At 42.0% G+C, this 15,348-nt stretch overlaps 1 protein-coding gene and 1 long non-coding RNA gene across 4 annotated transcripts in view; one reads left to right on the plus strand and one right to left on the minus strand.

The window, feature by feature from the left end:
* Positions 1-4,746: 4,746 nt before the first annotated feature.
* Positions 4,747-15,348, plus strand: part of cfap45 (cilia and flagella associated protein 45) — a 28,726-nt gene continuing 18,124 nt past the window's right edge. The window contains exons 1-9 of one of the 3 annotated variants that reach the window (XM_042064544.1): positions 4,747-4,976; positions 5,146-5,279; positions 5,659-5,768; positions 6,734-6,878; positions 7,083-7,253; positions 8,143-8,321; positions 8,748-8,877; positions 10,577-10,723; positions 13,353-13,466. In XM_042064544.1, coding sequence (XP_041920478.1) covers positions 5,172-5,279; positions 5,659-5,768; positions 6,734-6,878; positions 7,083-7,253; positions 8,143-8,321; positions 8,748-8,877; positions 10,577-10,723; positions 13,353-13,466 — 1,104 coding nt within the window. In that variant the 5' untranslated portion in view covers positions 4,747-4,976; positions 5,146-5,171. The remainder of the gene's footprint in view (positions 4,977-5,145; positions 5,280-5,658; positions 5,769-6,733; positions 6,879-7,082; positions 7,254-8,142; positions 8,322-8,747; positions 8,878-10,576; positions 10,724-13,352; positions 13,467-15,348) is intronic. The other 2 variants (XM_042064543.1, XM_042064545.1) reach the window with 2 other exon arrangements.
* LOC121684479 lies at positions 13,758-14,926 on the minus strand. Its single transcript, XR_006023145.1, has 3 exons — positions 14,914-14,926; positions 13,981-13,990; positions 13,758-13,933 (listed from the first exon to the last, which is right to left on the minus strand). It is a non-coding gene; the product is annotated as an uncharacterized LOC121684479 (long non-coding RNA).

A 15,348-nucleotide genomic window follows, 5' to 3' on the forward strand; every position in this document is an offset into this window, starting at 1 on the left:
GCATCCCTTCACCACGATTATTCATAACAAATGTAGCCTACAAGCCCATTGCCCTCACATCTGTGCATGAATGTGTGCGCACACACACATACACCCACACACGCACACACACACACACACACACACACACACACACACACCCACACACAAAGGAATGTCTTAATTACAGGAATGTCTGTCTGTTTGTCTGTCTGTTATTCTCTCTCTCTCTGCATATCTGTCAAGCCGTTCGTCTGGTTGATTTCAAACTTGGCCAGTGTCTTGCTACGGGCACGAGTAGGCCTAAGTGCAATGCCAAGTTTTAAGTTTGGATAAGAAATGCAAACAATATTAAATTTATCGGTAAAAGAAGCACACATTGGCTTTCGTAGCCATTCAATAATAAAGACCCCCTGTGTGCGGTTTGCTTGAATAAAATAATTCAGCGGATTTTGCAACAACACGCCAACAAACACAGGTATGCTGTGGCTATTCAAAACAACATAAAAAATGATGTGCAATAAACTGAGACTTTGAATAGCCCAGGCTACTTTGGACTCTCTTTAAACTTTGAATAAACTGCAAGGTCCCAAACTGAAAGGAGCGATAATGGTCCCAAATTTCAGACATGTGGACACATGACTTGGACTCGAGTCAGACTCGAGTCATGATTTTAATGACTTCATACTTGACTTGATAAAATTCGGCATGACTTGCGACTCGACTTGGACTTGAATACTATTCACTCAAGACTTGACTCGGACTTTGCCTCTTTGACTTGTGATGACTTGACATGTCTCGAATCAAAAACTAAATTTCCTGATCGTGTACCAGTCAACCCAGAGACGCTTTCCTGCGACTAAAAAAAATAAAAAAAAATAGCGGAGACAAGCGGCAGAGCACAGTTCAGTAGCCTACTGCCACTACCCTCACACGCGTTACGCACTGTGTGTAGGGCATCAAGAGACAGAGGAAGGATCAACATTTAGCCAATCACTAGTAGCTTTACTGCAAACTGATTTGCACTCTTGTTAGAGAACGTTTGTCAAAAAGCACCAACAGCATGTTACATAAAGATGATACTTTTCGAGTCCTCTCCATTAAGATCCAACTTAAACTTATGCTAGGCTACTGCATTTAATTGAGAACACATCTAAGCACGCACGAGAGGGAGAGAAAACGAGTAGGTTCCAGCTGGCTTGTCATTGTTGATGATGATTGATATCTTCTTTTAAATATAAGAAACATATAAAAAGAAATCGTGGAAGCAACAAGTACGAGATTAGAGGAGATTGTGAATTTATCCGGTTCTCACTAGTCTACTATACTGTTATAAACTATGAGATCCAGGTCACTATGACATAGCTGCACTCACTGTGATTTGGAAAGTGGACAAGAATATTATGAAGAGTTGTCTTTGCCTTGTGTAATGGAACTGGTGAGTCTTGAAGTATTCAATAATTTATTTACATGAAGCACATGATATGCCGATTGAAACGCATTCCACTCAGCTACTGTAGCTAGGTGGCTACTGGCTACCAGGCTCATAATTCACTTTTAATTGCAAACAGAAAATGTCAAGCAAGCATCATGTCATGCATGCTTTTCTTTCTTTCCAAAGGAATGAAAGCTGTTTGTGCCAACTTAATATCATGCTTATCATTGTTAATATTGTGCTATACATGTGGCACAAACAATTTTTGAGTTTGTGGACTAGCCATAGGCTATATTTGAACGGAGCTGGTAAAAAAAGATCATTATGAGAACGTGTGGACAGTGCACAATGGGCTTAAAGTGACAGTGCACCATTTACAAATTAGATAAACAGCATCAAATGTGTAGTATTTCTTAAGAAATGAATATTTAAAACACAATTACTGTCATTATTATCTTTTAAATAATATAAAAGTGTTGACCTTGGCTTCCCTTATGAGTCACCACTGGCAGACAGCCTAATAAATTGTTTGCAGGCAAATCTGTGGCCTAGCGCAGTGAAATACCATCAGTCAAATTATTACTCATCCTTACAGTGGGCTCGCAATTTGGAAAAACATTATATATATTTGCAGCTGTGCTGAGTGTCATGTAGCTATCCGCTTTGTACAGATTACTCAGGTATGCACATGTGTATATTACACAGGTATGCACATGCATATGTCGTAAAAGATTACAAGACAGAAACATTGAACATATTTTAATCTGTATTTGTAAAAAAAATACTGTGGATTAGATGGAAGTGCTAAAATTATGATCGATAGTCTAATAATGGCATTATTAAGTGAAGAGTACCTGATGACTTGTTCAGGACTTGAAAAAGATTGGGACTTGGACTTGGACTCGACTTGGCTTTGATGTGACTTGGACTTGGACTCGACTTGCCCTTCTCTGTATTTACTTGGGACTTGACTTGGACTTGACTGCTAAGACTTGGGACTTACTTGTGACTTGCCAAACAGTGACTTGGTCCCACCTCTGCCAAATTTAAGGACGTGTCCGAATGTCACACATGCAATGCATAACCAGCTGCAGACAACGAGTGGCAGACGGAGCATGATGTCACTTATAGACTGTTTTTTGTTTGTTTTTGAGTCACATAGTTGCACATTTCAAAGCCTTAGGCTTATAAGTATAGCCACATAAATGTCATTTTGATCAGCTACAGACAACAAGTGGCAGACAGAGCGTGACGTCACTTACAGTATAGGCTACCAGAGATTGTTTTTAACAAGTCATTATGTCATTGCAAATTTCATATGATGATCATCAAGTTATTCAAGTTATTCAATAGGATAAACATATAGCCTTGACTCAAAACAGCTGTTACGACTTATGTCATTTTGATCTGTAAAAAATGTTACATGTAGCCATGCTTAAATTCTGCTCAATGCACATTTATTATATTACAATATAATATTCAGTATTTAAAGCAGGCCTACCTGCGCGGGCATGTAATTGGGCTACAGGTTTTATAGGCTACAGTAATACAGTAGCAAGTTTGAACAGGCACTGCACTAGTTCTCTTTAAATGTAGAAAAGCTATCCAAGCTACTAATAAGGAAGCCTTTCTGAAGCTATTGACTAGTTTTTATAGGATACATACTCACTATTACGCTGAACAGTGATTTCTTCTTATGACATATAAGCTTGGCCCTATAAGCTTTAACCTAGCCTATTTAGAAAGATTGTCATTATATTTATTGATGTTTAGTGTACTTGTATGCACAGAATGTAGTTGCTATTTCCATGTTGATATGCAGATGAGCGCAGATAAACTGTTAACTGTGCACCAGTAAGTGAATTACGTTTCATGAAGGGCTAAGGATTTGTGTTTACACATCATCCAATTAAACATTGGCATTCCTCACAATTAAACATGGTCTAAACTCATCATGTACTGGCCTTCGCAGTGATAAGTGGCCTTCTATAATGCTTTGGTAAGTAAACCACTGAATTTTCAGCCGGCCCAAACAGTGCCATATGCCTATGCCTTCTAATGTATGTAATGTATTCTAATGTGAATAAATCTTGTATTGTAATGTTGGCATGTAATGTTTCAATGTTGTAGCCTAGGCTACTGTAACCTGTACGTTTTGGGAATGTTGGAAAAGTTGAATGTTGAATGAAATATGCTGTCATAATATATATCCATCTATAACTGTATATCTATCGATCTCTCTATGTATTAGCCTACAATAAACCATTCTCTTTTATATGTATTGTGTATGTGGTTCTCTGCAGTTGTTTTGTGTTGAGATAGAGCATAAAAGCATGCACTCAAACATGCACTTAAGTGAGGTAAAGTGAAAATATATCGGAGCATTGTCCCCTCTCCCTCAAGATTTTTCTATAAAGCTGACCCAAATACACTACCATGTGATAGCCTACTTGCTAAAGCATTAGTCTTCACCCATGTATCAGGCACCCTGATCAGTTCATGAGGCTACACCGACTGTAAAAAAATAGGGCTACACAAAGGTAGGTACTTCGCTCAATTTGTGCATGTATGTGCGCCATGGTTTTAAGAATTTCATCATGAAACAGCGATTTTTATTTTTGTCTTCCATTTTTGGCTGAAAAGTGCCTTGCATTATCAGGTGTTTAGAAACTGTCACAACTGCCATTAAAGGTGATCTAAGCCAGTGTTTTTCAACCACTGTGCCGGGGCACACTAAATTACCCAAATGTCACTCACTGGTCCAGAAAAGCAACTGTTGCATCAAAGAATTTATAACCACATGCTCTCATTGACTGTATGATTGCACTAGCAGCTATTTGTGGTATGCAGGCATTGTACAACGGGGGCCCCAGTAGCCTATTCACAGAATCATCACATAGCCTATCCAGTTCATAACAACAATTAAATTAGATATAGTCACCTACAAATGAAACAGAAGGCGCTTGTTTTATTGAGTAGGTCTAGCATAGAAGCCATAATGAGGCCATATCTGTGTATTATTTGACATTTTAGGCTATGGTATGTTTATTTTTTCTTCACACAGGATGTTAGTGTGCCGTGGGACGTTTTAAGTGTCAAAAGTGTGCCGCGGCACAAAAAAGGTTGAAAAACACTGATCTAAGCGATGTTACGCGGTTTCTAAGCTAAAATATTTTTGGTCACATACATCAAACATCACCTCACCATCTGCTAACTGCTTGCTGCCGTTGCCCTGAATCACTGTAAAAAACAGCCCAGCCCAGGCTCCAAAAACAGCAACAAACAACCTGGTCCAGCCCAGAGCCCAGCCTGGATTACTGTTTCTACGGGGATTGTAGTCATGGGAACGCAATAACAAAACAGTTCATTTGGTTGGTAAATTAGCATACTTCAAAGGCTTGCTAAATAAAATTGCCCCTTATCGTGAGGCGACCCACTCCTAATTCAGACGTAGGCTAGGTTAAGATGATGACCTTTCGAGTCATTGTATTTTGATACAGCTAACCATCTTACATCTTTTGCGGTTTTTCACTTGCCTTCCTGATTCACCAGAACAACCATGGTAAGTCCCATTATAAATTAGCTTCTAGGCATATTTGTTTATCAACAAATTCCCCTCACACGAATGTAATAGTTAGGCTATAGCTTACTTAATATTATGTATACCTAATATTATGCATGTGGAAATTGTTTTGATATTGTATTAATGTTGTATTAATGGTAACGTTCAGTAACGTTTTCATAGCCTCGGAGTTTGATGTCATCATCGGCGCGGCTGTCTGGGAGCAGCTCGCATCGTCGCTATCGCTATCGTGCTCTGAAGTCCCAAGTTGACGAGACGCTCTTCGGTACTCCCAAACCCAAGGTCTATTTTGCATTCACGGCATGGTTACTGTTTGTACTACTTTACTGTGGACTATTAACTACTAATCACAGCCATGATTTAGCCTAGCACGCTGCAGTAAAGTTGTTTCGAAAATCTCATTCGGTTAGACTATAGGCCTCTGCTTTTGACTCTACAGGTAGCTTTTAGGCTACTCACGCTGAGTTGCCAGTCGGCAGTTTAATCATTGTAACTTTAGGTACAGTAGCCTATATAATGTGGACACTGTATTTATATAGCCCAGGCTATATTTGTAACAATAAAAAGCAACTTCCTTCTTAACAAGTAGTCTAGCTGTTAAGCAGAATAGCCATGCATCTGTAACGTGTGTGTGTGTGCTTTACTTTCATTTAACTCCAAGAACTCCTTCAAGGACAGTGCAGATGCCAGAGCTCAGAGTGCTCCATCGGAAAAGGCACCCAAACCAGAGACCGTACGCATCATCACAAAGGACCTGATCCGTGATCTGAAGCAAGTGCCCCCCTTTTTCTCATTTACACAAATGGCCGTCTCCTTAACAGGGGTGTCAAACTCATTTTCATCCCAGGCCACGTCAGCATTAACGTGTACCTCAAAGGACTGGCTGTAACTGAAAGTCTATGTAAATGTATCATAATATTTATAATAGTAGGCCTAGCTATTGCACAATTGCCTCTGCATTCTATTATTATTGATTACCAATAAATTAGCTAGCTTTAAAAGTAGAATTACCATAACCAGTACAGCAAGCAGATATTCTAGTGTACAACTTGTAGGCCTACAGTTTAATAAAAGAAAAAGTTTGGTAACAAAACAATACTGCATCAATGTCAAATATACTGTATGTGGTTACCCCCTCGCATATCAATTTATCAGATTAAGGAAACCCTCATCATTACTCATCCATCTATTTTTTTGTTACACACACATACACACACACACACACACACACACAATCAAGTCTCTTTCACTTTTGACAATGACAATGGCTGTCTGTCCATAGGAAAGCTAAATGTTTTCCTAAGAACCCATATGAGACATAAGGCAAGATAAATAGATACAACTAGGGTTGGAAACTGTTTGGTGTCCACCAAAAATACCATCTAGTCAGATGGCCAAAAAGCTCAGTTTTGGTGTCATCAGACCAACAAACCTTCCTCCATTTGACCTTGGCTTGTCTTCAAACAAACAAACTTCAATCAAGATCGCTTTTAACTTTTTCCCCTACCATTATTTTTCTTGAACCGACACTCAGTTTGTGATGACGGCCTGCTCTAGACAGATTTGCACATTTACCATATTCCTTACATTCCTTAATGATGGATTTCACTGAAATCTAGGCGATGTTCAGTGACTTGAATTTTGTACCCATCCCCTGACTTAGGCCTATGCCTGGCAAAAATGAGGCATTGTTGTTACTTACTCCTAACAACAACAAAACAATGATCTGTCTTTAGAATACCAAGTAAAGACCCTTCTGGCCTGTCAATCATCCTCTGTCCATCTGAGATGGAGCGAATCACAGCCAAGTCACGAGTAGCCTCCAAGGAAGACAAAGAGGCTATCTTGGAATCCCAGCGCAGGGAGAAAGAGGCAGTGGTGGTGAGTAGCCCCATTAAAGTCGCAGTTTTTGTAACTCAGCAACATACCTGTAGGAGCTATGCTTTCTTTAAGGTGGTTTTGCTTCAGTGTACAGTGTAGTTCAGTTTGACATGTTTCTACTCAGTAGACCTACAGCTGAAGCTAGTTTAGTTGATGTTTTATGAGATGTGATTAACTGTGAGCTGTCTCTGGGCATCCTTGCAGGACGCTGCCGAGGAGAGGAGGGCACGCATGCGGCAAGCTGACCTCTCGCGCCAGAGGAACCAGACACTCAGTGACTTGGAGCTGGAGGCACGGGACCGTGCCCAGTACCTACTGGAGAGGGCCAACGCCATGCGCATGGAGCAGGAAGACGAGGTCAAGAAGCTCAACGAGGTACAGTCATCTGGCCCGACTGCGGCACACATCACCTGCCAATGCGTCACACACAAATGCCCCGCAGGCGGAGGCAGCTCGCTCTGGGTAGAAATTAGTCACAGCAGATTGCGCTTGTGACGGGACGTGTACTGAACTATGAAGGCAGTAAGAGAATGTGTGAGCGGTAATTGTTATACTGTACGTAGTTCTGCAAAATCCCATGAGAACCATACATGTGTTCTTCCACAGTCTAAGAATGTGCATGATTTAGTCACTTCCTGTCTTATGTGGTTTAATGGAATGAGACTGAAGCCTTCCTCTTGACGGAGGAAGGCTCACCCTTTTGACGTGAGCGGGTCAAGAGGACACAAAAGAAACAGAATCCGGCATCATAGCTTTCCTGTAAATAACACCATTACAGGATGTTTGCTAGTCCGTACATAGCCTTTTTATGTGGTTTATTTCAAAGTAAGCAGATTGGTTGTCCCCTGTCATATGCTCCCATTATTGTTGTTCCCAATGGTCATTGTTCTGTTTTAGAAAAGGGTTAAAGGATCATTTTCCGTTTGAAGGAAGGGATATTTCAGGCCCGGTAAAAAATCTAAACAAGAGAAGATGGGCAGGAAGGTAACAAAAAAGAAACGGAATTGACTCACTAAAACAAACAAACAAACAAAAATAAATGAGTACACTATAATCGCAGCGAGGGCACATGTAAATTATGCCATACACAGTAGCCCCTTTGTATCACTTAAGGTTGAGGATATGTAATTTTTGAAAACCTTCTATGTGTTTCTGTGATTTTATGTGTGAAACATTATGTACCCATTTTGTATGTTTTTGCCTGTGTGTGTGTGTGTGTGTGCGCGCGTGCGGGTGTGTGTGTGTGTGTGGACACACTATGCAGCTGATCCTAGGAGCACAGTGTCACGCAGTGCGCGATCGCCAGATCCAGGAGAAGCAGCAGATTTTGTCGGAGTTGCAGGAGGAGGAGCGGCGGCTGGATGCCATGATGGAGGTGGACCGCTGCCGGGCACTGGAAACCCAGGACAAGATCGATCAGCTGCGCAAACAGCAGAGGATCCAGTGAGAGGACACACGACAGACACACACATACACACACACACACACACATTCAACATATACAATGTATTAGGGATACTACAGTTAATCAATTAATTGATTAGTTGTCAATTATTAAATTAATCGACAACTATTTCGGTGATTAATTAATGTTGTTGTAGCTGTTTATTACAAACAAACAAAGCAAAAAGCAAAGATGGGGCCGGCTGGTTCTGCCTCTGACTCAGATGCATGGGTGGCTGGCAGGGTTACTGGCCTGGCTATGGCAGGACGGTGCCATCAACAGCTTCCTCCTTGCAAGATTATAACACTGATAATCATTATAAAGCTGATAAAACAGCAGTTCTGGTCACTGGTTCCAGTCTGATTTCAGTCTAAGGCCACCAATCTTGTGTGTGTGCCTGTGTGTTTGTGTGTGTGTGGCCTCAGGGGTAAGATGTGTATTCTGAAGCAAATCGAAGAGCGCATGGAGGACCGCCTGTTGCAGGATGAGTTGCGTGAGCAGGAGGGCCAGCAGATGCTGGAGAGCCTGGAGAGGATGCAGATGGAGGAGCTGGAGGTGCTCACAGCCATACACATACACTCACATGCATGTGCACGCACGCGCACACACACACACACACACAGGCACAGACTCGTATATACTCATTTGTACATATACGCAGGATGCGATTTCTGGTCTTGAGTCTTGATACCCCCAACCGTACCGTGTGTGTGTGTGGGGGGGGGGTTCCTCACTTCTGGTCTTATACACCCCACCCCACCCCTTCAATGATTCCCGGGACACTGAAAGACCGGGGTGCACGAAACTTGAAACTTGGTGGGCATGTAGCCCCACAAGGATAGCATGCAATTATTGTTTTTCGATTTGATCTGTCGCCCCCCCGCCAGACTGGACCCCCCGAAAGGAGGGTAGGGCGGACACAGTTTTCTGTGAATATCTCGGATCTGTCTAGGAGGACCACCTTTTTTTGTATGTTGGTCTTAAGGGGCCATGTCAACCCATTTCATAACCACTCATTTCATGTATAGCGCCACCTAGTTAAAAATGAAAAAGCAAAAATGAGATGTTGTAATTGCAGGTATCTCTGACCTGACATGTCAAAACTGCACAAAATTGGAAGTTTAGGATCATTATGACACCCTCTGAATGCACGGCAAGTTTTTTGGAATTCCGTTCATGGGGGGCCATACAATAAATTAATTTATGTTACTGTACACCAAGTGGCCTGTAGGTGTCCGGACACAGTTTTCCACCTAGTTAAAAATGAAAAAGCAAAAATTAAGTGTAATCACAATATCTCTGGCTGACATGGTCAAAACTGCACGGAATTGAAAGTGTAGGATCATTATGACACCCTCTGAATGCATGCCAATTTTCGTTGACTTCCGTTAATGGGGGGCCATAAAATAAATAAATTTATGTGTACATTTAGCGACTGTACACCAACAGAGTTTTCTGCGAATATCTTGAGACCGTAGGGCCTAGGATGACCAATTGTTTGCGTATGTTTGCCTCCAGGGGCCATGTTAACCCATTCCATATGTGCATAAACAGATACACACGCACACACATACATTCACAGTAATCATACATATGACACATACACTCTCAGTAGACATATGTACGTATGCATAATGCACACACACACACACACACCAGGGTTGTGCACAATTCGAATTGCAATTCTGCTTCCTGTGAAATGTGCAAGTGAAATTCAAGAATTGAATTGGAATTTAAGAGCCAGTTTCAATTAAATTCTGGAATTTTGCACAAGCCTGACACACACACACACACACACAAACACACACACACACATAAAAATAAACATGCACACAATTCAAGAATTTTGAACAGGCAAGATGGGGGTGGGGTTGTATAAAATGTATTTTACATGTGAAATCTATGAACTAATCATGTTTTGGTACCAGTGAGAATTGAGTGAGCATAATGCAATTCAGTGAGACAGTTAGAATCATATATGCCTTTCACCTTTTGTTTTTAGCCAACAGCCAGGAGCTGTTAACAAGCACATGTCTATGCTTGTTGATATCTGTGTGGAGGTTGTCTGTTTTTTATCTTGATATGATTCATTGATATGGCAGGTGGAAAAAAAACAGTGTTCCTGAAAATGTGAGCCAGACACCGGCAAAACCAACAACACACACACATCTTCTCACCCTGTGAAGCCTGGGACATACCTCTGATTTACCTAACCACCTTTAGGTGACACCGCCCTCTCACCCCTGCCTTGTAGGCCCTGGAGAGGAAGCGAGACGATCAGATGCGGCTTCAGCTGGAGATCATACGCATCAATGAGGAGAGCCTGTTGGCGAAGGAGCACAAGCAGGAAGAGGAGAGGCTGGCCGACCTGAGGGCCATGGAGTACACCCGACAGAAGATGGTGAGCAGCAGCACCACAACACACCGCTACCACAACATAGCACCACCACCACCCCAACAAACAAACCAAACTAGATTCTTTTAGGTTAAACTTTGTGGGTGTGAGACAGTAGTATAATATATATATATTTAATTAAATACAGTCACTTCTTTATCTTAAGAAAAGACAGAAGGAGAATCAATAACAGCACATTCCACAGGCCCAAGTAACAGAGGGGGAAGAACCAGCCAGTATGCAGCAGCAACTTGCAGAGATATGTGAGGGGGTGGGGTCCCACCATGATTGGTGTCAGCACCAGGGCAAACAACAAACAGCAGAGACAGGCACACTGGGCAGAGAGAGAGAGATAAACTAAACTGTCTGGGGGCGTAGGGGAAAGAAGCATCACGAAGACAGCACAGCAAAGTGCACAGCAAACTTTCACATCAATCAGTGTCACGTAGTACAATATAGCTTGACACTGCACCCAACACACAGTGTGAGAATTAAGATGCCAATGAATTCATTTGAACAACGCCGAATATTTGTTTAAATGTCCAAACTCTATGCAGCTGCCAGACCCAGACAGCAGTAAACTGTCAATCCGCCAGTAGACATAACAAACACAGACAAACAAGCCACTTCCAGACATACACTGGAATCCAGACGGTATGTATGAACACAAATGTCTGAATTTTTTGACCTAGACATCACCCTGGTCTTACCCTACCAGCCCCCTAGTAGACAATCTTCACAGACATCTTTAACACTTCCCTGAAGCAAGCCATCGTCCCATCATGTTTCAAAGCTGCCATCATCATCTACCGCCCCGTGGCACCCATCATCATGAAGTGCTTTGAGCGGCTTGTCATGTCACACATCAAATTCATTCTCCTCCCCACCCTGGACCCCTTCCAGTTTGCATACCGAGCCAAACGGTCCACAGAGGATGCAATCTGCTCTGCCCTCCACCCAACCCTCACCCACCTGGAAAAAAAAAAAAGAGACTCATTTGCTGACGACACAACTCTGGTGGGTCTCATCACCAAGGGCGACGAGACTCAATACAGGTTGGAGGTCAACCTTCTGACCACGTGGTGCAGGGACAACAACCTCCTGACTGTTTTTACATACAAGTTGGTTCAATATTGCAAACAACTCATCTATATTATATTTTACCACGTCTGCTCGCGGACTACTTGGGATAGCTTGCGGACCACCAGTGATCCCCGGACCACACTTTGAGAAACCCTGGTCTACGAATATGACAGTGGTCCAGTCAAATCTTTTACTGTCTATGGTTAAATCCCAGCCGAGCTATAACTGTAGCTCGACTTACCTTTGCATGTAAACATACTGACTGACAAAAAATCTGAATGAGTAATTATAACAGACGAGTAGCCCTGTGGACACACAATATTGTTTGAAAATTGAGATGTGTGAAACACTATTTGACTCAAATGGTAATCAGAAATAATTTGTTATAAAAAAACTTCTTTTGACTAAAACTAGACTAAAATGACGAGACTTTTAGTCGACTAAAACTTGACTAACAAAAATGATATTTGAATGACTAAATATGACAAAGACTAAAAAGGACATTTCGTCACAAGACTAAGACTAAGACTAAATTAAAAATAGGTGACAAAATTAACACTAGACTCCCCTCCCTGAAAGACATTTACACCACCCACCTCACCCGCAAGGCGACCACAATTGTGAGTGATGCAAGTCACCCCGCTCACAATTTGTTTGATCTACTGCCCTCCGGGAAGAGGTACAGAAGCCGGCGCTCCCGCACCACCAGTCTCACCAACAGCTTCATACACCAGGCTGTTAGGATGCTGAACTCTCTCCCCCCTTCCCCTCCTCCACCCTCAGCTACATAACATCCTGGACTTTGGACCCACAATGGTTGCCTTGCACTACTTCACTTGCACTACTCCACTTGTACACTTGCACACTTTGCAACTTGTTGTTGTTGTCCTGTTGTCCTGAAAACACAACACACTTCTGCTGCTCTTACATAACTTGCACCACTATGCCACTTGCTTACTTAGGTCAAACAGAACTACCTCAGCCATTTATTGGCCTGACTTTGCACTATTATATTGACTGTCTATGCACAATTGCACAATTTCAACCCAATTTTGCTGCTCTTATTTCTTCATTGTATGTGCCTTCTTGTTTACTTTTTTATTGTTTACTTGAATGTTATGTTTGTCTGTGGACTTAAATTGGTAGAATATGTCTTGTCTCCACCGTGGGATAGTGAGAAACGTAATTTCGATCTCTTTGTATGTCTTGGCATGTGAAGAAATTGACAATAAAGCAGACTTTGACTTTGACTTTGACAATCATCCTGTACATAAATGCTGGGTCATGGCATGACAGTGGTGGTGATGGAGGGCAGTCTGGGGTGGGCCTTCAGTGTGTGTTTACGCCACAGAAACAGCTGTTCAGAGGTGACCAGACCAGAAACCCAAAATGAGAGAGAAAGTGATTAAAAACCCGTTCTCCATGTCTATAGCACCTTTCATGTGACCATATGTTTCTGCACCCAACCCCCCCCCCCCACCCCACCCCACACCCCACACCCCACACCCCACACACACCACACCACCACTTCCTTCCTCCCACCCCTTTGCAGCAACGGGAGGCGGAGTACGAGGCAGAGCAGCGGCGCATCAAGAGGGAGAAGGAGAAGGAGGTAGCCCATCTCCGGGCCCTGCAGGAGAGAGACCGGGACTACAAAGCAGAACAGGTGAGCATCTGTCCAGCATCAAGCCCCTGCGGTCCCTGCTTGTTTATGTGTGTGTGTGTGTGTGTGTGTGTGTGTGCATGTGTGTGTGTAAGTGTACTGGGAGTGGGGTTGGGGAGGGGGATTATGGGGCCAGGAGTTGGGGAGGTGTTTGTGAGTGGAGTTTGGTGATCAAGATGTGAACTGAAGAGGTTCCTGGTCATGGTTGGTACCTATGGTTGCCTCCAGTTTTTACCTGTTGTAGTATAGCTCATGCACATCCCAGGATTCTGTTGAGGGGCAATTCCACGCAAAACTGTCACGTCCATAACGCCAACACAATGCCATGGTATGGTATGATGTGAATGATGATTACTTGAAATTTGAGCATTCACTCTTCTTGGTTGTAGAATGTACATGAAAAACTTTTCACATAATCATTTGCATCATACAAATACCATGGCATTAAGTTGGCGTTATGGACGTGACAGCTGCCCTGAGCCTTAGCTTTGTAAAATTAGTGTTTTACTTAGCCTACTGTTGTGTAACTGAGCTAACATCCACCTCAGTCATATGTTATAGTATTGCTATGCTCTGAACCTCTGTCAGATCGGTAATTTGTAGCTCTGATGCAAAGTGAAGGGTTATTTCACAAGTTTGGCAAATTAATATACAAATGTAATGTGTCCAAAAAACGAAAAACTTTTAGTTTTAGGTATGCAAATCTGAAATAGTTGACACTCTAAAGAGCATTGGTATACTGAATGATTTTATTTTAGGAAAACAATGCTAAACATAGTACAACAGTACAGCTCCATAGTAAAAGAGTCTGCAGTCCAGACCTGTCAAATTGGCAGAAGGTGAGGTTCTTCTTTGTTTTCACTACACTTTGTGAACTACCTGTTGGCAGTACATCGGAGATCTTTCATCAGAGCCTAGAGGCAACAAGAGAAGACTGTTTTCCAGACATCTTTCTGGAGTCAGATGCCTTAAGCGATTTAAATGTGTTTTTTTTGTGGAGTCAGATGGGGGGGGGTGACAGGACAAGTTAATCAGTGACAGGAAAGACCTTTTTTGGTCATCTCCTTAAAGGTATACTATACAGGTACTTTTAAGTACCTTTTTAATCTAAATTTATTTTGTGGGAAGAGCAATTAATTCTTAAACACACAAATACTCTCACACACACACACTCTTACTCACTCTCACTCACTCACACACGCACACACACACACATACTGTATATCCACATGTGCACACACACACACACACACACGCACACACACACACACAAACACACAATGACAATCACACAAACAGATACACTGTGCCCTCCAAATGTATTGCCCCCCCCCTGGTAAAACTGGTAAAAGTTCCCTGAACAAATCACTCTTTGTTCAGGGAATCTGATCTCACTTGGCATCTCATAAATGTCATCCTGATGAGAGATGAGCACTTACTGCATGTTTACACTTGCCCTGTTGGTGCAATAGTTGCGGTCAGGTGCTTCTGTTAAGAATCTGGCAGGTTCTTCTCCTTTGTTGCCATTGTGTGTGATGTTAAATTACATAATTTCTTTTGGCAATACATCGGTGATCTTGTGATCCTAGAGACAACAAGAGAAAACTGTTCTTTACAGGCTCCTGTCTGTGACAGGAAATCCTTTTTTTGGTCATCTCCTTAAGTAGCAATTCATTAGCAAGGTTAAGTGATAAATTGCATTGTATACACTTTTAATATTATTATATTGTTTTGGAATACGTCATTTTAAATTACTTTCATTTAGTTTACTAGTTTTTTTCATTTTTAATATATACAATCAGTGGTTTTGTGCACAGAAGACACTGATGCATGTAGATAAGTTGGCGTTTTAATGTATGAACATACTCAATTGAACAAAATAAAC

This window comes from Alosa sapidissima, chromosome 15, assembly GCF_018492685.1.
Source record: "Alosa sapidissima isolate fAloSap1 chromosome 15, fAloSap1.pri, whole genome shotgun sequence".
NCBI lineage: Eukaryota > Metazoa > Chordata > Actinopteri > Clupeiformes > Clupeidae > Alosa > Alosa sapidissima.